Here is a 25,396-nt window from a genome sequence, read left to right on the forward strand (position 1 = left end):
CCGTTTACCTTCCCGCTGGTAAGCGGTCCCTATTTACTTGCACCCAGAGGTGCTTTCGAACTGCTAGATTGGCAGGCGCTGGGACCGAACGACGGGAGCGCACCCCGCCGCGGGGATTCGAACCGCCGACCATGTGATCAGCAAGTCCTAGGCGCTGAGGTTTTACCCACAGCGCCACCCGCGTCCCACGACAAAACTAATTATGAGTTATGAAAATCCATTTTCTTAAAAGAGGTTTGTCAGACAACTACACAGTTGATATTGTTCATTTTTATTGGTTCAGAGGCTGTAATAAATGTGATTACACAGTTTTGCTTTGAAAGTATGCGGCTATTTCAGTACTGTATTCTGAATGCAGGTAAAATGAGCAAATACTCAGCATCTAGACACCGTATAGAAGGTCTTCAATTATGAATCAAACATTTAAATGCAACATTTTGAATCAGAAGGAGTGACACAAAAGAGATCCATGGTCTAGGGTTGGAATTCCCAAACAGCCTTTTTGTTAAATTACAGGGCATTTTCAGCAATCAACTTACAAGCATCTTGTCAGTACAAATCCCTCTTAATATTTCATTATCAGTAAAGGCAGCCCATTATTCATCTAAATAGCCCAAAACTATGGCCAAGGGCTTGCATTCCTTGACAAGAGTTGCTTTTCTGCAACAATTTGGTGTTTATTTGCCAAGAGGGGGGGAGAGGAAAATGGTGCATTCCTGCTTCATGAGGAGCTTTCTCCGCGGTTGAGTAGAGCAAAGTCATTGTTTTATATTTTGTACCCAGACATTCAATTTGGAAATGTGGGAAGACAGTTCCTGATGTAATTTAAAATAGTTAATACACAACCTTAATTTTAAAAGCGTTGATATTCACATGAATTTATTTGTGGCTAATTAAGAACAGTGAGGCTATACCAATATAAAATAAGTGTGGCTATTTATTTTTTTAAAAAATTTTAAAGCTAATTCCTTACAACAACCGAACAAGCTAGTTTATTTGCTCACTTTGAAGGAAACTATTATGGACTTTGTATGCAAATTTTAAGGAAACCTACTCACAGGTGGTTTGCAAATGCTAGAATGTAGTATGAGAAAATAAACTAAATTCAGAGCTGATCTTTCTTTTTCACAAGCAGGAAGATGAGGACTGTTACAGGGTCAGCCTCTCTCACAAAGCGTTACACAAGTTTGCTTTCTCTTCCACAAGCATGTCTAGGCATCTTTCAAACATGGTTCTCTGGATTCAGTATTCCAAATTTTAGTTTATCTTTGAAGCCAAATATTAGCCAAGAATTATTTTTGAAGGGCAGATTACTAACTTGTTTTTGAAAGCACTGAATACTAAAAAAAACAAAGTGCTTATGAGTCTACACCTGGAATTTTCAGCCTGTTCTGCTCTCATCTGGAAATTAAAAAAACCTCTCTTAGAACCAGTACCAAGCTTTTAATTCGCTGAACAGTACTGCCCACTCTTAACCAGCCTCCTGAATTCACAAGCGTCACAACATTTGGATCCACAGAAGCTAGAAACAGAAACAGATACTTCCTCCTTAAATATACATATTCATGTGTTAAGGGGATAAACATTTGTTAGGCAAATTTTGAAGGCTGCTAACTTTCTGTTTTGCTGCAATGCAACCAAGGTATTCATTGCTTATGTCTATGAACCAGATTACTAATGCCAATACAATAGAAACAATTGAATAAAATAGCAGAATTTCTAACTGCATCATTGCTTAAAAGTATTTCAGATGAATTGTTTATTGTATGTAACATACGATACTCTATAAACTGATGATGACTCCACACCTTTATCATCATGATTCTGTATGATGTGAATCACATATTCTTGCTAATCTGTATGTAGCATCTAAGTTGTTCTGTTTCGGCCAGGAAGCTCAGGATAATCTTCAGGTAACAAAACATGACGACGACAGGTTGGGCATGTGCTGTGCTCCTTAATCCATGGACCAATACACTGTATGAAAAAAAGCAAGAATTCAAAAACCTTTCATTTAAAAAGTAGGGCTATGGGGGTTGGGCACCATTTTTTTAAAATGACATTTTTCTACAGTTCTGAGCACTCTAGATTCATGCTATGAAAGGAAGACAAGTGGTAGCACCTTAAGCGTAACTTTGAAACATTATGGTGCATATAAAAAAGACCTGACTTCAGTTAAATCCAAACTTCTGCAACTAGGCTTTGAATTCAAACATTTTCTAATAATCACTAGTGAACGACCTATGCTAAAAGGCTGACAATTTAATTAGAAGGGCTGCCAACTAATTAAAGAATTCAATACTGATCATTGGCTTTTCGGCAGATTACATCAATGTATGACATTTACACATTAGTCTTTCTGTAAATGTTGGAAGCGGAAGGCAACTCGGAATTCTAATGAAAGCTCCCACTTATTGTCAGACAATATTAAAGACGGCTCTATTAAAGTTTTCTACTAAAGGTATACACCAAAGCCCACCAACTGCAACAGCAAATAAAAAAAATTGGAACATGCAATTTCAACTAAAATATTTACCTTCTCTATTGCTGATATTTAAGAATGTTGCAATCAAACCACTCAAAGTGCTTGCAAATCAGCATAGCAATTGCTATTAATACTAGTAATAATGTTACTAGTAGTTGTAGACAGTCTTAATGTACTGAATAGGCAACCTGGGCAATTCTTAATTTCTAGAGCATTTTGTCCTAAGCCATATTGTGGCGCTTCACGGACATGTTCACGTGATTGTAAGTTTCTGTATGTTGAGATACACATACATAAAGTAGCAAAAAGTTACATGAGTGGCCCATTTCAATCCCCTGAAAGTATGGTGTTTAGAACACATGCCACTACAACCACAAGTGTATGTTATAGAGGTGTTGCTTCTCTAGCATATCCAGGACTGAGGATGGCTTGAGCTTCACTGCCTCAATGTGAACTTGGTATTCCTATTTACATGCTCTAGGATTGGGATTTTCAGTCACTGAAAAGTAAATTCCAAAGTAAAACCTTATTTTTCTGTTTAGCCTTTTTGTTTTCTGAAATGTAATCCCATAATTTTGGCCAACTAAGAGCCAATGCCCATAATACAATCCTTCCAATAGCAAGCAGCAGCCATAGACATCCATAAAAAGGTAAAGGACCCCTGACAGTCAAGTCCAGTCACAAATGACTCTGGGGTTGTGGCACTCATCTCGCTTTATTGGCTGAGGGAGCCAGTGTACAGCTTCCAGGTCATGTGGCCAGCATGACTAAGCCGCTTCTGGCGAAACCAGAGCAGCGCATGGCAATGCCGTTTACCTTCCTGCTGGAGCGGTACCTATTTATCTACTTACACTTTGACGTGCTTTCGAACTGCTAGGTGGGCAGGAGCAGGGACCAAGCAATGGGAGCTCACCCTGTTGCAAGGGAATCGAACCGCCGACCTTCTGATCGGCAAGCCCTAGGCTCAGTGGTTTACACCACAGCAAACACACTTATTTAGACAAAATGTTAGGAGTGCCTGTGTGTGCAGCCTTTGGAGGGCAATCTACAAATTTACAAAGACACGAGCAACAGAACTAATACAAGTTACCTTGCTGGATTTATGGTTCCACTTACCACTTTGTGAAATCTGTGTCCACAGTCTAGCACATGCAACATTTCGGTAGTCAGTTCATCGTGACATATTACACAGGGATCATTATCCTATAGAAACAAATGCATTTATAATAATTTCAAAACTAGTTACAAAGCTACTGTTTTCCTACTGCACAGAGAATGACTAATTCCCATAGCCGGAACATGTGCCTTGCAAGTCCCAAGGATCTCCTCTTAAAGGTGGAAGAATGAAGGTTTCTGTCCCAGACCCCAAATAACTGCTGTCAGAAAGAGCACCAAATACGGGGGGGGGGGGGGAGAGATAGACAGAACAATTATTTGACTCAGCATATGATAGGTTCCAAACTGGCCAGTTTAGCAGCTTACATTTACTATTCAGATATAATCATTTTGAACCACTTTACAGACACAGGCTGTCTCCAACCTTAATTTGGGAAGAGAACACAAAAAACCAGCCTGTTTTAGAGTCGAGAAGTTGGATGTATAACTAGATCCCAAGTTCTGTGAGCAAATTCCTGTTCAGCAACAGGGTGCACTTGACTCCCCAGCAACTACCTGAAAATCTACTCCAGAGTTAGAAATTCTCTGGTGAGAAGCTTCTACTGGATCCAAGCGCCTTTCAATAAAAAAATTATCCTTTTGTTCACAGAAGGGCACCTTTGGATCCAATTCATGGGTAGGCAAACTAAGGCTCGGGGGCCGGATCCGGCCCAATTGCCTTCTAAATCTGGCCTGCAGATGGTCCAGGAATCAGCGTGTTTTTACACGAGTAGAATGTGTCCTTTTATTTAAAATGCATCTCTGAGTTATTTGTGGGGCAGAGGAATTCGTCCCCCCCCAAAAAAATAGTCTGGCCCCCCACAAGGTCTGAGGGACAGTGGACCGGCCCCCTGCTGAAAAGGTTTGCTGACCCCTGACAATTCATTGCTGACATTTTAAAATGAACTTCCATTTGTGAAGCAAGTCATTTGGGATAATGATAATCTTTGAGGGTTGATTCCAATGCTGTGTCAGTGGACTTAAGCTGGCACAATGAAACTTCCATTTCCTCTCCCTGAGTGCCCCCCCCCCACAAAAATCTGCTCTTGTGGGTCCTCCCAACCCTCCAGAACTAATTCTGGGGGCTTGCAGGGTAAAGTCCCTTACACCAGCAGAACTGCAGCGTTGGATTCAGCCGCCAAACAGGAAGTTTACAAAATAATGTAAGATTGACGAGGAGCTAACATGCCAAAAGGTTTTCCCTGAGAGCTCAGGACATGAGAAGATTTCTATGTACCTTTTGAGGAAGGTTTAATTTCAGTATTCTAAAAGCCAAGGGTACCATATTTGGGAGAGAAGAAAAGTTTTTGGATTTTCAAGAAAATAGATCTTTTTACCAACTCACTCTCTCTGGCACTTCTCAAGTGTCTTCTACAAAGTTAAAGGCTAAATGCTTGCTTTTAAACCTATGCTATGCTAGAGATGGGGGCGGGACGGGGGCGGGACCAGAGGGTTCTATTCATTGCTACATGAACAGAGTTCCACTCCAGGCAGCAGAACTTCCCCTTCATCTCCTCTCCCATCTTGCTCCCAAAAACTGAATCCCCCAGATTTTGAAGATCTGTAGGTGGAAAGGAGAACATTCTGTTGCACAAGAAGAAGTCTGCTGCACAAGGAGAACAGCAGCAATGGATACAACCTAGTTAAAAGCAAATGTTGCCTAACTACGCATATAAAATTATTCATTGTTTTTACGGTTAACATTGACAATGATACAAAGACCTACAGCGGCATCACTTGATTTCTTCCACTTTGATTTTGATGTTTCTCCAACAGTCTTCCAAGGCGTGTGACTTGATGGAGGTGGGAGAGTCGTCTTCTTTGTTTTTTCATTAGCAAGTTTTGACTTGGAGAGGTTAGACACGCTTCGTCCTGGCGCCTTCAGCAATTTTTGAGTCTGATTTCTGCTCCCTCCAGAAGTGGTGGAAGATGCCGCTTCTATTTTCCCCGAAGAAGGGAGAACCTAAAGAGAGATAATGAAATCTGGTAATATCTTAAGAAAATACCAGGGTTGTAGCTCAGTGATCGAGCTCATGCTTCACATGCAAAAAGTCCCAGCATCTCCAGGTAGTTGGTGGAGAGGCCTTGGATGAAATCCTAGGCAACAGCTGCCAATCGGTGTTTTCAATACTGAGCTAGACTGAGCAACTGTATAAGGCAGCTTCCTACAGCCCTATACTCAGTTCTCCCATCCTAGCAGACCATTTGCAACTCACACCCCTGGTCTCCACCCTCGAACTGCTACTGATCCGATGTCTGGCTGTGGTCGCTTTGGCCAAAACTGGTTCTCCAATCTGACCTAGCTGTGGATCAGTCCAAGGCAAGGACTTCCATAGATGCAGCTCCTCTATTTCGTAACCTAGACAAAGAGCAGGAACCTGAACTAACTTGTACCACAGAGACCCCATGCCCTGACACACACACATTATATATATATATTACCATAATTTGTGTTTTCAGCATTTCAAACATTTCTGGCAACTTACCTTTTTCTTGCTTGGACGATCCAAAATAGATTCTGTTACCCTGTTTAGGAGTTCAGCTGTGCTCCATTTGTTTCTATTCTTGACTTGGACTTCTTCGATGAAATTTCCAATATCTGATCTGCAGCAGGAGGAAGAAAAGTTATACATTTGTTAGCAGTGTGAATACACAGCAATGTCACAAACAGCCTCCCCCCCCCCCCCCCGATATCTATACTGGTCAGCTAACAACATAGATCTCTGGATGGCTTGCAGAAAGCTTAGGTGCATGTTAGCCCCCTGGAATATCTGACTCGAATATCTGACTCTCTAACAACATATTCTTTTACAAATATGGAGCCAATATCCAGCTACCAATTCATCTCTATCCAAAAGCAACCTGGCAATTTTGCTTCCGACAGTGTTTAGGAAATAGAAGGTCAGGGTTCCACTACAAGTTCAAAAGGTTACTATACAGTCAAATGGCATTTTGGAAGAACACTTAATTTCCTTAAAACTGCTTCAGGAAAATGTATGCAAGCGAAACACTCAACACAACAAATGGTCAGCATCAAGCCCTATAGGACTGAAAATATTTGAGCAATAGGGTCATTGAGAAACTGAATCTTATCAGTATCCTGAAGCAAGACTCTGCTCAACTTACACCAACCAGTGGAAAGCAAAGTAAAAATAACTGGGGACTACTCTTCTGTTGATGCCAATGCATAGCTATATGGATGATAAGGCACTGCTGCCAAGTCTGGAGTTTGCCTGTATCAAGACAAAGACCATGATGAAGGACCACAAAGAACAGGTGTGTCTGCTGTTGTCAGATAGTGCTCATGCTAATGGCAAGAAGGGCAGCTGCCATTTTTCTACAAGCTCTTGTTTAACCTAGAAAAAGTGCAGTCAGAAGCAAGCAAATGTGCATTGCTCTGCCACGTTATCTTTTTAGATGGTTATGTGCCAGGATTACAACATTGAAAAGCAGGGACAAGGTAGCAGCTTGAACTAGGAAGGGAAAAAACATACACCAAGAGGTAGTCTCCAGCAGAACTGTAAGGAATCGGTTTAACCAATGGGAAATACCTTGTAAGGTGAGGAAATATAATTATGAGTTGATCAATGACGTCTTCATATAGTTGTGGCAGCGCTGGCCTACTTATAGCATTAGCATGGTCCAGTCCTGCTGCTGCTGGCTCTTCTTGGCTGCTGTGTTGCAGCTGGGTGTCCTGGATAGATCTTCTAGAGAGTCCTGGTGACTGGGGTAGGCATATGTAATCAGAAAGTGCCATATCTCTGCAGTCAGGAGGCACTTCTTCCAAGCCTTTATTTGCAAGAGAGTACTTAGAATCTTTCTTGGATATTTTATTTCCCATATGCTTGTTAACTATGGAGTGCAGAGGATTATCATCGTCAGAACTTGAAAAGGTAGCAAACAAATTAGAGGGCAGGTGCGGAGCTGCAGCTGAATACATTACAATGGCTGGATCATTAATAGGAGGCCTCTCATGTGTTACCTGAGGGAAAAAAGAACAGCCCAAATAAGGCGAGGAATATTTTCAAGCATTCTAAAGAATTCAAGCTTCTGCTACTTCCAGGGTGGCTTTATTATTATTATTATTACAGTGGTACCTCGGTTTTCGAATGTAATCCATTACAGAAGACCGTTCCGACTTCCAAAACGTTCGAAAACCGAGGCACAAAGGGCAGTCTGCAAATTTAATTGAGAAAATTGAGACACTCAGCGGAAGCCGTTTGACTTCCGAGGTGCATTCGAAAATGGAAGCATTCACTTCCGGGTTTTTGGCGTTAGAAAACCAAAACGTTCGACTTCTGAGACGTTCAAAAACCAAGGTACCACTGTATTATTTTTGCCCCAGCCATTCTGGGCAGCTTCCAACGGATATAAAAACATAATAAAACATCAAACATTAAAAATTTCCCTATAAAGTCTTCACAGTCAAATTGCCCATTAAAAATTAAGACAAAAAGATACAGTTTCAGCTTCATCTGCTTTACCCAGGTGGGCACTGCAACACCATTGGGTTTTTGGAAAAGTAAGATTTTAAAGGTGCAATCTGCTCTTGTCACATTATCCCATAGGCACCAAAATTATAAGCAGAGCACTGCCTTACGATTTTCTGTCAGAGTGCCTTTCACTCCCTTCAGAATGAATCAACACCATAACCCTTTTCCTACTTCAACATCCCTGGGCTCTTCAATGAAGGTGCTGCTGAACTGTGGCAGGTGGGCTGAAGATCCGAAAGGAGGAAGATGGGAAGGGGCTTCTTGACTCTCTTCACCACCCTCTGCTCTTCCAAATAGTGTTGGGGTCTCAAGAAACCGGATCTTTGAGGCTGCACCTCACCCCAGGAAATGCAACTTCGGGAAGCCACTGTGTCTCCTCCACCCCTCGCCACATGAATTGTTTTGGTACACATCAATGCACTGGAAAGCTCGCATGAGCAAGATGGAGGTGCTACAACGTATTTTTCATTATGTGAGCTAGATATAATGTTACTTCATATTTTAGATGCATCCAATCTATAATGTGAATTTCACGGTGCACTGGCTTTCAACACAAAACAGTTAACAAAGACTTACGGATGAGAGGACACTCGGAGGTTGAAGTTCTGCAATTTCCACTTTGGAGATACTATCCAGAAAGGCACCATTTTTCACCATGTAAATTCTCTCATCAAACTGCCTCTGCAAAAAGAACAGAGGGGAGATATTTGAAGTGAGCAGTAATGTTTCCCTAGCTAAACAACTCTTCTTACCGCTCAGCTAAACTTCCAGTGGCTTCAGATAGGATTCTACAGAAACACTAGTTTGACCTCTTCTATATTCTTATGTAAATAGGGCACATTTTTAAAAAGGAAAAAAAGTTATAAAGTCCTTCCTAGGGAGAAATTGATACATATTATTCTGTATACAGAAATCTGCAAAAGAAGTTAATTCACTTCTATTGAAAAGAGAAAGCTATTAAAACCTGTATCTTTACAATAATTAATATAATAGACATACCTCTGCTTTCCTAATTTCGTCTTTGGTATTAGAAATAAAGGACTCCCAAGAATTAATTTGTAACTTCAACTGGGGTACTGAAGAGTGGCTGGGGGGGGAGAGAGAGAGACACAAAATTTTAGTTAGTTCTATGCCATGGTGATAGTTTGAGATTAAGAAGGACTTTCAAGAAAAATAATGCTACCCCAAAATGACATTCTAATGTTTTAATCCAGAGAAACGATTTGATTTTTACTGTCTAGCCTGGACAGCAGTAGTCGATATTCCAGATATATATTCCAGCACCTGGAGTGAACACTGTAACCCAGACTCATCTGAAGTACTAGAGTTTGTAACATTTTAAAGTATGTGGCCTCCAGTTTTTCTCCAGTCTTTTAACCAGAGGCTTCAAAGAATGGCTTTCTCTAGACAATAGCAAAACACAGAGGGAGTCTCCAAATATAAGTACTGAAAGACAAAGTCACAGGGTCCCAAGTGGGAATGAAATTATTATTATTTAAACATTAACTGTCCATAAAATTGTATAGTGTACAATACACAACGTGAATTCTTCAAGCTGTAACATATATATATGTATGAGAGAGAGAATTCCAATTTGATTCTGAAGAAGCACAAAGCAATATATAATCCTGGAGATCATATCAATTATTTTATCTCTATTGTTTGGAGAACTTAGCTATTTTTTATTCAATGGCTGGTGCTTGGAGAATTTATTTGTAATTTTCCAAAAATACATAAGCTTACATGTATAGCCCGTATTTAAAGAATCCTTATTTTTATATCATTTCCTTGTAACTTGGGTTACTGCAACTTTGTCTTTCTTCTCCAGAAACTCCCATTATCATATGTAGGATTGGGTGAACTAATATAATATGTACCAATATAGTGGATCAAAGTCAAATATGGTCCCAACATAGAACCCAAAAAGTTCAATACGTTACTTTTTTACACAATACATGGTACCTTGGGTTACAGGCGCTTCAGGTTACGCGATTTCGGGTTGCGCACTGCGCCGAACCCAGAAGTACCGCAATGGGTTACTTTTAGGTTTCAGCGCTCGTGCATGCACAAAACGGCTAAATTGTGCTTTGCGCATGCACAGAAGCGCCAAATCGCGACCCGCGCATGTGCAGGCGTAGCGCTGTGGGTTGCAAACGTGCCTCCCACACAGATCATGTTCACAACCCGAGGTTTCACTGTACTCGTTTTAGTGAAAGAAAAGATGAAGTACTGGTGGTAATTCTGAGAGAACTTTCAAGCAATCTTATTTAAATGCTTCGTTTGTGGCATACTCATATTCAAAGCCATACCTTGTCATGAACTTCAGATACTTAAGATAAGTTTCCGCATCTGTTGCTATTTTGCCTAATTTATATAATTCGGTGTCCTTCCAGTTTTCAAGCACAGAAACCTAAAAAATAAAATTAACTGAGTTTAGATTTAAAAAAATCTAATGGGACATTACTTCTGGTATAACCAATTCTAAACATTTCCATTCATTCACCTGCCTGAAATACTGTCATGTTTAATGGGGTAGCTTCACTGTCCCAGCTACTGGCTGTGTCCTTCCTACTAGGTTATTGTTATGTTCCTCAACATTAAAAACAATCTTATGCTCTGAGTTTAAAATTCATTTATTTGACTGCAAAGGCATCCTATTCATCTGGCAGCCTAATACGATTAGCAATGATACGAATGAATCCAGATAATATTGAGGTCATGGAATTTATTGCGGCAAGCCAATAAAACAGCAAAAAGGAGGAAATTAAAAATCATAAAAGGGACACGAAATATTTGAAGGCAATTATATCGTTATCCTTAAAAAACAACAAAAAACCAGTCACTTCTAGGTACGTGGCAGAAACACTACAGTGGGGAATACAAAACACTATTGCCCACATGCAAAATTCTGAGCACCACTGGTTATACAGCAAAACTGGAGTCTTTCAGAACAGTCACAGTATTACCGTACTTTTACATCTATAAGAAGCCTCCATGTATAAGACACCCCCCTATTTTGGGGGACTGAATTTTAAGAAAATGAGGGGAGATGGCCCAAAGTTGTTGAGCCTTCCCCCCTCCCCATGCAGCTGCAGCCAGGAAACACTCCCTAGATTGTTTCCTGTGCACAGAGGCATCTGGGGAAATTGTGCTCCCACAGCCAGCCAGTTGGCGGGAGGGCAACTTTCCCCAATGCCGCTGCACGCGGGAAACGATCCAGAGAGTGTTTCCCTTGCGCAGCAGCATCAGGAGAAGCTGCACTCCCGCCAACCACCAATGCCACTATCCGTGTATTGGACGACCCCAGTTTTTTTACATGTTATTTTAGTAAACAAAAAAGACCTCGTCCAATACACGGAATAATACGGTAGTTCTTTAAGTGGGAAATTTCTAGGCAAGGATGAAGCGTTACAGCAATCTTCTAATGGCAATCGAAAGTGGGCAGGAATTTGTGGGAAGTACAAGAAAGCAAGGTTGCAACCCAGCACGTTTTTACCTCAGCTGCAATAGCTCGTGCAACACACTCCTGGTGGTCCTCCCGTCTTTTCTTTATAAGCTCCTCCCTTTTTACTTTTTCATTTTCAAATTTATTACTAGGGAGTAAATTCAGAAGGTTACTTATTTATTTTTATACAGAGATTTCAATTAAACACAATGCACTATATTCAACTAACTTTTAACTCACTGAACTGAAGTTAGTCATATGGCAGGTCCATTGAAATTGATGGACTTAAGTCTATCGATTTCAGTGGGTTGACTGATGGGTTAGTCGGACATCATCCATAAACCAGAAAACAAGGGCAATAAAAATTACAGCCATTATCAATCTGAAAACTACATAGCAGCACCTACAAAACTTCAAAGCTCAATATACACTTTAACCATTTCCAAGTGTTTGGGTAAATAACAGAGTTTTAAGCTGGCACCAAAACAAAAAGAGAGTCAACACCAGTCATGCCTCAGAGGAGGGTGTTCCACAACCAGAGTGCCGCTATGGTGAAGGTTGTTAATACAGGCTTACATTTCAGTTCAATCAAACAAGTACATTTTCTTTTAAAATATTACTGCTACATATTTCAATGGTTTCTCTAAGTCCTAAAACTTCATTTTTCAACCCTCTAAGGCAGCCTTTCTCAACCTGTTTAATTGTGACTATTCAAACATAATAGCTTAATATGATTCTTATGCTTTATTATTTCCTTGTGCAATATTTAACAGGGACACACCTTGGCCCACAGTCGTCCCACCTGGCATGCCTTTCACAGCTTGAATAAATTCTGAGCATTCGGACAGAGCAACATACTCCTAACACTACCATAGCCTTTTGAGAGAACTTATAGTGTCCAATTAAAAACTGCTTAGCAAAGCAAATTTAAGCTTACCTGATCTCAATGAATTCATCCAAATGTAGTTTGTACTGCTTATCCTTCTCATCAATGTTTCTCATGTACCTGTTTCGTTATACAGGCAGGTTATAGGAAAAAGAAGGCTCACGTCAAAATAAGTAAATAAATACTCATTCAAAACAAAATTAGCTAACTACATTAACCGTACTCAGACCTTCATTTTGTTAGAAGCCCGTTTTCCTTTTCACCCCAAACTACTTTTTAAAAGATGGAATATGGTTGTATCCAATGCTGTGCAAACAAACTTTCCCTCACACTGAAAGACTTTCCTTCCTCCACTGTCTCTGCAGCTGGCTGTGCACTCCCAAAAAACTACTCTGAAGTGTAGTAGTACTTCAATCCTTTTGGAGCTGGTTTTGATGGCATGCGGGAGAGAGGAGAGGAAGTGAAAGTCGCATTGCGCACATGGAAGTCTGTTCTGCTCCTGCAATGGCAGAACTAGATACAACCCAATGTTTTCTGCATCAAGAGCTGTAATATAAATCTTATAATAGAAGGGAAGACAGAGACCAGGGCAGAGTCTCAAAGAGAAAGCAATTCATGGGTAGGCAGCCTGAATCACTGCTACGCTTTGCCAAGACAAGTCATAATATAAGGAGCAGGCCTTAAAATGTTCTGACTAGAAAATGACTTAAAAGCAAGCACTCTAGAACTACAGTATGACAACTCTCACTCAGCTTTCCAAATAATGGCACTGAAATTAGCCAAATTAATCAATGTCTAATTAAACTTCAGGTACTGATATAAAATACACCGATAGATGAATAGCAGAAAGACCAGACTGATGTAAAGTCATGAATCAACAAGCAGCAAGTTCGAGTATTGTGGAGATAGCAGGGTTACACCACATCTTCACAAAGTATCCATATAGTCCCATAATGTTCCAACATCAGTATTCACATGCCTCACTAAACAAGGGTTTGCTGAAGAATACACTGTTTCTGTGCTTCCTCATTCTACTCATGCCAGAGAGAAGGCACTAGGAAGCATTTGCTTCTGTTTTTAGTTACCCACAGCTTCCAGTCTCATCTGAACCTGGATAAACTGTGGTTAACCTTAGTTTAAATCAAGGCAGCTCCAGAAACACGTTTGTAACTGGTCTGTTTTAAAATTGCCACAGCCAATGTTGGCCACAATTTGTCAGTCAAGCCATAGTTAGTCAAAGGCAGAAGGAAAAGCTTCCAAACTCCTTTGCTTCGCCATGCAAGAGTAGAGTTAGGAGTGTGCAAACCGGAGGCTCGTTGCAGCTCACCCCTGCTTGCGTATGTTATGGTAAACTGTGGTTTAACACAACATGTAAATGTGGTCAGTTAAGTGCAAGCATTGTAATAAGCAGAATTAAGTGTGAGTAGTATTATTGATACAAGTTTAGATGTGCAAAAATGTAATCACTTGCATAACCTCTTCCCTGCATGACCCTCTCCCGCAAACCAGCTTTCACTTTTAGGAAAAACTTACCCTTCATTGGTTTCTGTTAGCTTCCTTATTTTATTCTTTCCCACTTTTAATCCTTCTTGATTTTCCTTCTTCTCCTGTTGCCATCTTTTCATTTCTGTTTCTGCATCTTGATGGAACCAATCCAGCTCTTTTCTAGTGAGCTATAAAATATGGGAGGTGGTAGTCAAAGACAGAAACTTAGCTCCCAAGTCCAACAATATATTTCTTTTGTCATCTGGTTGTACCATTGCTCCGTCTGTCTGATTAGTGCATTTTTATTATTGTTTCGGTTATGTGAAACTTGTTTAAATGTTAAAAAAAACACAAACATATTTTATAGTCAATATATGCAAAGGGAGAGAAGGATGTGGTTGTGAAGTCTAGCCATTATCCTGAACACAAAGGACTGAAGACCCCTCTCTTAAGTGTATTAAGCATTTTGTGTACCTGCACCTTTGACTTTTCCTTCCAAAGCATGTTATTCATTCTGTGTAGCAAAAAGCATTTAGTCACTCCATTTCGAATACCGGGGGAGATTCTACTTTGGGGGGCGGGGAGCAAATGCCACTAAGAATACTAACATAGTATACTGAGCAAGCCACGGGACTGTACAAACCACAGCCATAACAGGGACACATATCCCATTGTTTTTAGTGGAAGGCACTTCCATGTGATACTTTTGATCCAAAGATAAGTAAGTGGAAGAAAAACAGCCACCAGCACTGTTCTGCAAATGTTTTTATGCAGCTACCATAAGCTGTTTCCTCTGAAATCTTATACTTGTGGATGTGCTGCAGTATACCTGAAGAAGCGTCTCCACCCCCCATCGTTATGCCAGGACACTGAGGTCCAGCTCCGAGGGCCTTCTGCCAGTTCCCTCACTGTGAGAAGTGAGGTTACAGGGAACCAGGCAGAGGGCCTTCTCGGTAGTGGCACCCGCCCTGTGGAACACCCTCCCAACAGATGTCAAAGGAAAAAACAACTACCACACTTTTAGAAGACATTTGAAGGCAGCCCTGTTTAGGGAAGCTTTTAATATCTGAAGGACTATTGTATTTTAATATTTTGTTGGAAGCCGCCCAGAGTGGCTGGGGAAACCCAGCCAGATGGGCGGGGTATAAATAATAATAATAATAATAATAATAATATTATTATTAAGTGGGTCATCATCTGCCTTTGTTCAGTGCAGTCCGTATATGTCTATTCAGAAGTACATTCCCTTAAACTCAATGGGATTTACTCCCAGGTACACAAGTACAAGATTTGCAGCTTTGCTGCTAGCTGTCCCCAAAATCCTTTAGGGCAGACCTTACATTCACAGAAGGGCGTATTTGGAGCCAACACACTATGTTTAGGAGTTTAAGTTTCAACTGTACTGATGGTCATTTTTCTTTGATACTATATTCATGAAGATTTATTACCTTGTTTCCTTGAACAAGTTGTAAAATCTCAGCTTCCAATACACTGATTTCTTCAGAGCTTCGATATTTAAGCTGCTCATATTTTTCACCTGCTTCTTTAAGCTGTTCTTGTAGAACCTGGTGTTCTTTTTCCATACGTAACATATCTCCCTGAAAATAGAAGTATGCAGATCAAATTTTAAATGCTACAACAGTGAAGTTATAGCCCGTATATATAAGGCACAGTATAATCACTGTTCTTGTCACCAAAAAATGTTATTGCCTACAAAGTTCTTCAATTTTTCAAAATGTGTGATATGAGAAAAATCATGCCAAGGGAGTATGAAATTTCCAACAGAGCTAGCACAGTTTCTTGAGTTATTTCTACAAAGAAGTGCAGGTACATAACAGCCGCTAAACCAACAGAGATAAAAGTATTTCATGTAATCTTAGCCACGTTGCAGAAGTTAATACTTAACCAAATCAACTAAAAGAAACAATAAACTAAGTAATTAAAAAGAGAGAGAAAGAGATGGTACTATCTGTGAGCAAGGCTCATGGATATTTCAGCTTAGAGGTTTACATAATAGCATTTTTCATTTGTTAAAACATACTCTGAAGTATGCTTTTGCTTCCTCACTGGGCCATCTGTGGACATCCACTCATGCACTTACTTGTTGGGTTTCATATGGATGCAGAGGCAAAGTATTGATTCCCCTGTCTGCTAGTTCTTGATCTACCTAAAATGCAAAGAGCCAGAAACTGTTTCAATAGAGGTTAGTTATATCCCAACATTTCACAGACAATGTGTTTCCCATAGATCGTTCCTTTGCCCGGTAAATATGTACGTAGTTGTGTTTCCTCAACACCACCACCCAGAAAGCTCAATAAATTGAGTTATTTGATTTTATAACTTCTGAGTGATGCCTAACTGCAAGCCCACCACCCTAAACTGAAGTGGCAAAGGTAATAAAGAAAAGCAGACTCAGCACGTGAACAAGAGTTTCATAGTCCCTAAATGCAAGCAGCTAATTGTCGGCGAGAACAATAATACTTTCCTAACAGTTCTTCAAAAGAAACTTGTGAACTTGTCTTCAACCATCCATTTGACAGGAGGGGAAGGACATTTGTCATGACAAGTCAGTGGAAATGAGCACCTCTCACTCACTAGGTCTGTAGGAGTGCACATACAGTGCCAAGACTAAGGATTATAATGCTGTGTGGAGAAGGGGGAAGCACAAAAAGCCTATCCTCTGGCCAGGTCTCCTTTTATAGCCTGAGAGTGGCCTAGAAAAGTCTTTCTCCTCTCTGATCAGTCCTTGGTCAGCAGGCATCAGGAAAGGAGGGAGAACTAACAAGCCTTAAAGGTCATTAGAGCCAGGTGCCATTCCAGGCACAGAAGGTATCCCTGCTGGAAACTGGGAACCTGCCTTATAGAAACATTGCAGAAATCTGCTCCCTAAATTACATTTGTGTTCTTTAAGCAATATGAGGCTAATAGGGCCAAATGCAAAATGAAAACAAGCAAGTTTGATTCCAGGTCCACTTTTTTCTAGAAGTTCACTAATCTTAACACACTATTTAACTCCAGTGAAAACCACCTTCCACACATTTTTCATACACAGAATACAGCTGCAGAAAGGGAGAGAGGGTGGACACATGAGTAATGCTATAGAGGGATATCATGTGCTGTTTTGTCCATTATCATGCAGGAAGCTTTTCACATAGCAAAATAGTCATGTGTGTTCTTCACAGATGATAGTATACAGATGCACAAAGGAAACTTGCGATAATGGCCTTGCGTCCACCTAATGAACTTAGTTTTGGGTACCATGTTTGAAAGCTACATCCATGTTGACTCTCAAGTCTAACACAGATATTTTAAAAAATATTAGTAATATTAGTAATTTATATTGCTTTCCCATGTCTTTTTAAAAGAAGAAACTTCTTTGCACACTGAGATGAACATAGCAAATGTAGCTAGCATATTACAGACAACATGTCTATAATTAAATTCTTTATCAAGCGAACAGGCACTGAAAGAAGCAAACTGATATCCCACACCAATGAAACTCACTCCAGAGTTTATACATGCAACACAGAAAAACAAAAACATTGTCAGCTCCACAACGAATACTGTGCACAGCTTATTATTCTCACCTGAATAGCAATCATCCTAGAACGGGGTTTGTTCCTTGCTGCAGACTTATTAGTGGTTTCCATTTTAGTAACAGAGTCACATCCAGCTTCATTACTATTATTCTCAATGTTATCAGGATTATTTTCACAAGAGCAAATGTCAGACAATGCTGACAGTTGCACCTCATCTTTCGCCACAAGAATATCTTCGCCATCCTCGCTTGATGTCACTTCTGGATCAATATCAAGGAAAGCATCTGGATATAAATAATTAGATTGCTCCAAAATATCTAGCATTTCAGGAATCGTTGGCAACGTTCTCTCATTCTGATATTCTGACTGAATCTCATTCAGAAATATTGGGGGGCTTTGGGGTAAAGCTGAAGGCAAAGAGGCATCTGGCATAGGCAGTGATGCTGCTATCATGTCAGTTACCGGAGTGGAAAGGGAGTATGTGGGAACGAATGGACTAAAAGTGGAATGGCTGGTAGTCATATATTCCAGAGTATCATGGGCTGGAGTATTAGTAGATACTGACACATAAGGATTGTTAATATATGAGGTGGGCTGGAACTCTTTAGCAGCTGGGTTTAAACGTGGTTTGCTGTTTTCTTGACTATGAAGGCTTGCCGAAGAAGTTTCTTCATTTTTAGTCCTTTCTGCAGCTCCGGTGACATCCGCATTTTCCTTCAGCATCACCGAATGTTTCATCAAGCCAATAAGGTTGCCAATCATAACAAAACGTAGAGATTCCAGAAGGAAAGATTTCAGACCACCAGCATCCTCCACTATTTTACGAGTGTCCGCAGGAAAGTGTTCATACTCTCCAACTAACAGTGGATTATCAATTTCCATGGGGCCATGTTCTTCCAAGATTTGAGAAAAATAGCTGTGAAAGCAATCAAAGTCATATCTAAGTTCGAGAGGAAGCTGTGCGATCACAACTCATTTAACGTTTTAGCTACCAATTTATACATGACAAATGAGGTTTGAAAACACCTTCCGATCTCACGTCAACATTTTATTTTATGTAAGTTGATAGAATACAGTGGTACCCCGCAAGACGAATGCCTCGCAAGACGGAAAACCCGCAAGACGAAAGGGTTTTCTGTTTTGGAGGCGCTTCGCAAGACGAATTTCCCTATGGGCTTGCATCGCAAGACGAAAGCCCATAGGGAAATGCTGGCGGTTGGGAGCAAAGACTTTCGCCCACAGCCGGCCTTCAGAAGAGGACCTCTTCTGAAGGCCGGCGGGGGGCAAAAGTCTTTGCTCCCCCCCCCGCCTGCCTTCCCCCCGCCTGCCCCGGGCGATCTTAAAATGCTGGCGGGCGGGAGCGAAGCGTGTCCCGGGAAGGTTTTAAAATGCTGGGGGTCGGCAGCGCTTCGCTCCCGACCCCCAGCATTTTAAAACGCTGTTCCGAAGGGGGGGCGGGGACACCTGCCCCAGCCGCCCCACTTCGGAAAGCTGTTCCGAAGTGGGGAGGGGGGCGGGGACACCTGCCCCAGCCGCCCCACTTCGGAAAGCTGTTCCGAAGTGGGGAGGGGGGCGGGGACACCTGCCCCAGCCGCCCCACTTCGGAAAGCTGTTCCGAAGTGGGGAGGGGGGCGGGGACACCTGCCCCAGCCGCCCCACTTCGGAACGCTGTTCCAAAGTGGGGAGGGGGGGCGGGGACACCAGCCCCAGCCGCCCCACTTCGGAAAGCTGTTCCGAAGTGGGGAGGGGGGGCGGGGACACCTGCCCCAGCCGCCGCACTTCGGAAAGCTGTTCCGAAGTGGGGCGGGGGGCGGGGACACCTGCCCCAGCCGCCCCACTTCGGAAAGCTGTTCCGAAGTGGGGAGGGGGGCGGGGACACCTGCCCCTGCCGCCCCACTTCGGAAAGCTGTTCCAAAGTGGGGAGGGGGGCGGGGACACCTGCCCCAGCCGCCCCACTTCGGAAAGCTGTTCCAAAGTGGGGAGGGGGGCGGGGACACCTGCCCCAGCCGCCCCACTTCGGAACGCTGTTCCGAAGTGGGGCGGGGGGGCGGGGACACCTGCCCCAGCCGCCCCACTTCGGAAAGCTGTTCCGAAGTGGGGAGGGGGGGCGGGGACACCTGCCCCAGCCGCCCCACTTCGGAAAGCTGTTCCGAAGTGGGGAGGGGGGCGGGAACACCTTCTGAAGGCGGGCAGGAGGCGAAAGTCTTTGTCCCCCCTGCCTGCCTTCCCAGGGGCTTTTAAATCGCCCCGGACAGCGGAAAAGTCCTCCGCTGTCCGGGGCGATTTTAAAATGCCGCCCGCCAGCATTTTAAGATCGCCCCGGACAGCGGAGAAGTCCTCCGCTGTCCCAGGGTTTTTTAAAATGCTGGGGGTGGGAAGAAAAGCCCTTGTCCCCCCCCCCAGCCTTCAGAAGAGGTCCGGGGACAGACTGTCCCCGGACCTGGTCTGAAGGCGGTTTCCCTAGGAACGCATTAATTGATTTTCAATGCATTCCTATGGGAAACCGTGCATCGCAAGACGAAAAAACCGCAAGACGAAGAGACTTGCGGAACGAATTAATTTCGTCTTGCGAGGCACCACTGTAATGTTAAAATAAAAAAATTCCTTCCAGTAGCACCTTAAAGACCAACTAAGTTAGTTCTTGGTATGAGCTTTCGTGTGCATGCACACTTCTTCAGAAGTGTATCTGAAGAAGTGTGCATGCACACGAAAGCTCATACCAAGAACTAACTTAGTTGGTCTTTAAGGTGCTACTGGAAGGAATTTTTTTATTTTGACTATGGCAGACCAACACGGCTACCTATCTACTACTAGAATAATGTTGTCACCCTAAGCACCAAACCGTGTCTTATGATGCCCAAGACCATCATGCCAACTTGTCTCCCCCTCACTGGGGACCAACAGGCATTTTTAAACACCTTTGCCAACTTGAACAAGCAGGAGTCAATGCTTTGGGTGGCAATGATTAAAACTGCACGGGTTTCAGGTGCAAATATGTCAAGGAAAAAGGAACTAGAGATGCACACAAAAGAGAGGAACGCCTCAGAGAAGAAACACATGGGAAAGGAAGTGCCCCATCGTATTTCCAATGCCTGTCCCCTAAAACGTTCACTTCCCACGTTTCTTGCTTTCTTCGGCAGCAAGAAGGTAGAAGTAAATGTCAGGAAACAAGAGAATTCTGTTAGTGCTGAGTAATCAGTACCCAAGTATAACCATTAGTAATCATAGGAAGATTTCAATGTCAGGAAAGTCTGAAACACAAGCTCTTGTTCCTATGCCTTACTGCTAGCACCTATGTGCTCAATCCTTAAACTGCTTTTGAAACCCAGGGGAGTTAAAGATTCCATTTGGGAGCTCAGGTGGGAGCAGACTTGAGAGAAAACTCTAAATCCCAATCCTCCTCCTCCTCCTCTAGGAATGGGGATGATGCCTATATCCAAGGGACCCCAGCTCTACTTTCGTTATTTTTTTGTTTGTTGGAAAATAAAGAAGGAAAAGGAAATGGAAACATACTCATATAAGCTTTCACACGTTGGGTCTGGGTAATTGTCCAAAATTCTCTGGTAACTGCTACCGGAAGAAAAATTATTATACAAAGCTTCAAATATCGCCACCTGCTCATTAAGACCATCTGGGATTCTGAAAGGGTCACGTGGATTCATAAAACTGTTGGGAAGACAAAGAACAGACTTTAAGAAGAGCAAGCTCCTTATGAATGGAAAGCTCCCAACTCACAGTGAACAATAAAAAGCTCAACAGCCGTTTTATTTGTTTTAGGCATAGGCCGTAACAATAACAAAGAGACATGCTTTCAAGCGTAAGATGAAGATTAGAATAAAAAAAAACTAAGACAATAAAAAAAAACCTCAGCTGTACAGTTTACAGTCAATAATAGGAGCACTGACATAGTCTGGATATTTTGCAGCTGTAAGAGCAACAGTACGTACTTTCCGGGTTACCTCATTAATATCTGCAAATAAATGCTCTATTTGCTATCTGTCTGACCATTAAATTCAATTCATCCCAACAGGAATTACAATAGGAACATCCTTGTTATGTCATCAGAGATGGAACATTGAGATATATTAATGTGGGATATTCTCTGTAATGGCTTCTCAAAAATACAATGGCAGAGATTAACAGGAATATTATAACAATGTGTCTCTGTAACTGCCAGCAGCATTTGAATCTGGAGTAAAGGATTTCCTCAGGGGGGGAAGGACAGAGGTTCAATAAATAGAATTCGTCATGTTTAAATATTATCATGGCACATCTTAAACTTGGTTACAAGGCACATTGCACTTGCAAGTTGTCATGGATTCTGTTCTTAAACTATTTGCAGGGACATAAGGCTTAATTAATTAGTCCATAGAAAAACCCATATTGCACCTCTCTTATTCTCAGTCACTCATTTAATCAATAGATGAAGAAAGAATACAAGGGTTTCATTTCTCAAAAGTAACATTTTTCAGGTATCTCTGTCTCCCAAGACACTGGAAAAACATTAAGTTTTAACAATGAGGAATTAAGATGTTCACATCTAATACCCCTAAACTAAGAGGGTAAAATTCAAGCTGTCTGGTTAACAATTTTATTGTCTGATTAGTAAATTTTATTTTTCAGTTTTCTTTATTTAAATACACTGTGACAATTGCAGTTCAAAGGCTTAAATCTCCTTTTTATAAAACATCACTGTGTGGTTCAGGTGCCATAAAAAAAGAGGCACATGCATAACACTCTCATTGGAGTCAAAGGAATTTAACAGTGTACTAGTGTTCTCAAAGGTAAGTCCCACTGAGTTCAACCAGACATACTTCCAGGTAGGTTAGTTTAGGATTGCAGCCTAAAGGTGTTTTGGCAAGAGCGTGCTCCATGCATTTTTTGTGCCAGAACTTACAAGGTGCTTTCTTCTGAAAATATATTGTCTTCCTCTCGAGTTACTGTACCAACTCCACCAGACAGGACTAAAATAGACTAAATCAACAAGGAAAGAATTGAAACTTGTTACATAATGACATGTAAAATTTTAAAACGAAGTAATCCATCTTCAGAATTCAACAGACTCGTTTATATAATCCTTTTTCTCTAGTTCACATTTATTCAATGCCCCCCCCCCACCAAAAAATGAGGTTTGGCAGTGTGATTGTAAGAAAAGTAGATCACTCCACAATATTCAACTGTGCCCTCCACTCACAGAAGGTTCTTTGTTACAGTGAAGCTTCTCTTCAAGGAAGGAGGGAGGCCATTTTCACTGCTTCCCTCTTAAACCCCCCCCCCACTCCAAATCTCTTCTACGGATAGGAAGACCACTTGGAACAACATGGGAGGTGGCACTGGCATTGGGGTGCAGGAGAAAGGGGGAAATAGAGAAAACCAGCTCCTCCTCCTCCTTTCTATCCGCAGGAGCCACCTCTGGAGCAGAGAGCCTTTTAGCAGCAGTGGGACGCAGCTGGATACACACCCAATTTTATTATTCAAAACTAGAAATACAAAGCAGGAAGAACACTATTCAATCCACAGGGACTCTTTAAACCTGCAGCATACATTTTTCTCCAAATCTACTGTTCTGCTTGTATGCAAAATTATGTTGATAATAGACAGGAACATAAGAAGCCGCCTTATATCACAACAGACTATTAGGATGAACAAGATCACTACTATCCACATTGACCAGCAGCAGGTCTCCAGGATTTCTGAGAGGCAACATGACCAGTCCCACCTCCTCCTACTGAACTATGGCCTTTTCCCCAACTGATTAAAAACTAAGGAGCTGGCGCATGCTGCTCAGAAGCCCCAGTATCACTCTACCCCACTTCTGGCCATGCCAGGTGCAAAATGCCACAATACCTGCCTTGTTGTTTCATCTGAACCTGGGCCCAAGGTTTGTTTCCTTCACATCAAACCACAAGGGGTAAACCAAGCTCTGTTCTTGGCTTGCTGGTCATGGCCTGGTTGGAGAGAGGCAAATCACATGCCCAGCTTCAGATGATGTGACGAAGCCAAGGCGTGTGGTTTGCTGCTTCTGGCATGGCCAGGGACATGGGAGGGGCAAAGTAGGGACATCTAAGCAGCATGCACTACTAGCACACTGCTCGTTTGCATTTCAGTTAGCTAAACATCAGATATGGTCTAACTTGGCATGTGAACCAGGCCTGAGGAAGTCAAGAAAGAGTGAAGGAGAGAAGAAATTGAAGAGAGAATAGTACATAGGCATTTACTAGCTTTGCTTCTTTTGCTGCATTCTACCAGCATAGCCTCCTTTAAAGAAATAAAGATATACCTTTGGTTCCTTTGCCTTCTTTCGGTTTCTGTTTTTAACTTTGATAGTATTATTCTAGACAGAAAAAGAGATGGTTTAGTAGTGACCACCACCAGGAAAAAAATATTACCATAACACTGCTTATTTTATTTGCACATTCTATTTCCATTCTTCACCTTACTAGCAAGGAAACAAAATCCCTATGTCTGTTTCCTCATTTATTTTCTACTTTTCCCCTTCAGAGCAACATGACGCCGTGTATAACTATTTCACTAAGAGCTCATCAAGATGACAAACACCAAAACTAAATGATCGCCGTGTGGCGGTACCTCCCCCTTTGAAATGCTCCTCCTTCAGACATGAGATTGGTGCTATCGCTTTACTTATTTTGGTGCTAAGTGGAAATACATATTGGTTTGCCCTGGTTTTTGCAGGAGACTGTTGAGCCTACGACAATGTTGCATGCCCTGCTGTGTACGTACGAAGGGTCCCTTAACGGATGCAAGAGGAAGGGTCTGCAGGACAAGCCATGTCAGCAGAGACAGGGATACACGGTGTCTCTAACAAGCAACATGATAAACACCAGAAATTTGGTGAGTACTCAAGATTCCAATATCCCATGACTGGGCTGAAAGGGGTTTGGAACAGGTTTAAGTCTTTCCTTGCCATGTTATCATCCCCACTGCACCTCAGAACACCCCTTTTGGGGGTCTTTCACTAGCGTGAAGTCCCACCGGCTGAGCTGTGGTGAGGGGCACTCCGGCAAATCTCTGGCTCAGCTACGGTGAGACTTGTGCCCTGGCCCAGCTGGCAAAGCCAAAAATCTCCTGAATGAAAAGTTCTCTCATCCCGGCGGACCGTGGGTTTGGACTGCACTGTAACTCTGCAACAAATGTATGTTATAAAAGCAGCAGTGCAATATAAGGGGAACACTCTACCTAAATATATTAGAAAGGGTTCTGATTGCAATGTATTTGCTTCCATTTCAAGAAAGGAATAAACATAAAAACTTACTGAGGCAGTTGCATTCTCTTCCTTCCTTATTACAGTATACCGATTATCTATTTTTAAAATAAATTTTATTTAAAAAACAAAACAAAAATCTAAGACAAAAGCACAAAGCTCTAAACAGTTTTGAACAACTGTGCCGTAACTTTAGTAAATAGCCCTGTCCTCTCGCGGTTGTGCATATGCATTAAATCATTATACTATATAGAGATATCTAACCATGTTGGCCAAATAATTACAGTACTTTGATAAGAGGCCTGAGTTCTTACAACAGAGTATATTTCTAGCTGCTTAAAGCCAATGGTTCTGAATCAGAAGAAACTTGTCTATGTCCTGCTGAAATCAGTACAGCTGTACCTTGGTTTTCAAATGCCTTGTGACTCGAACATAAAGGTAAAGGGACCCCTGACCATTAGGTCCAGTCATGACCGACTCTGGGGTTGCGGTGCTCATCTCGCTTTGCTGGCCGAGGGAGATGGCGTACAGCTTCCGGGTCATGTGGCCAGCATGACTAAGCCACTTCTGGCGAACCAGAGCAGCGCACGGAAACGCCGTTTACCTTTCCGCCGGAGCGAAACGCCACAAACCCCAAAGTGAGTGTTTCAGTTTGCAAACTTTTTTAGGAAGCTGAATGTCCGACA

General features: G+C 42.0%; 1 protein-coding gene across 3 annotated transcripts in view; it reads right to left on the bottom strand.

Moving 5' to 3' along the window:
* Window positions 1-255: 255 nt before the first annotated feature.
* Window positions 256-25,396, bottom strand: part of TTC3 (tetratricopeptide repeat domain 3) — a 60,661-nt gene continuing 35,520 nt past the window's right edge. For all 3 annotated transcript variants that reach the window (XM_083500162.1, XM_083500161.1, XM_083500163.1), the window contains 18 exons: window positions 24,762-24,808; window positions 23,769-23,822; window positions 22,386-22,462; window positions 21,002-21,154; window positions 17,537-18,404; window positions 16,051-16,116; window positions 15,398-15,547; window positions 13,998-14,137; window positions 12,516-12,584; window positions 11,630-11,726; window positions 10,443-10,543; window positions 9,133-9,220; window positions 8,710-8,814; window positions 7,192-7,622; window positions 6,127-6,244; window positions 5,367-5,603; window positions 3,602-3,688; window positions 256-1,977 (listed from right to left, as the gene is read on the bottom strand). In XM_083500162.1, the coding sequence (XP_083356288.1) occupies window positions 1,870-1,977; window positions 3,602-3,688; window positions 5,367-5,603; window positions 6,127-6,244; window positions 7,192-7,622; window positions 8,710-8,814; window positions 9,133-9,220; window positions 10,443-10,543; window positions 11,630-11,726; window positions 12,516-12,584; window positions 13,998-14,137; window positions 15,398-15,547; window positions 16,051-16,116; window positions 17,537-18,404; window positions 21,002-21,154; window positions 22,386-22,462; window positions 23,769-23,822; window positions 24,762-24,808 (2,996 nt within the window). In that variant the 3' untranslated portion in view covers window positions 256-1,869. The remainder of the gene's footprint in view (window positions 1,978-3,601; window positions 3,689-5,366; window positions 5,604-6,126; window positions 6,245-7,191; window positions 7,623-8,709; window positions 8,815-9,132; window positions 9,221-10,442; window positions 10,544-11,629; window positions 11,727-12,515; window positions 12,585-13,997; window positions 14,138-15,397; window positions 15,548-16,050; window positions 16,117-17,536; window positions 18,405-21,001; window positions 21,155-22,385; window positions 22,463-23,768; window positions 23,823-24,761; window positions 24,809-25,396) is intronic.

This window comes from Podarcis liolepis (assembly GCF_965112155.1).
Source record: "Podarcis liolepis genome assembly, chromosome: 4".
Lineage (NCBI taxonomy): Eukaryota > Metazoa > Chordata > Lepidosauria > Squamata > Lacertidae > Podarcis > Podarcis liolepis.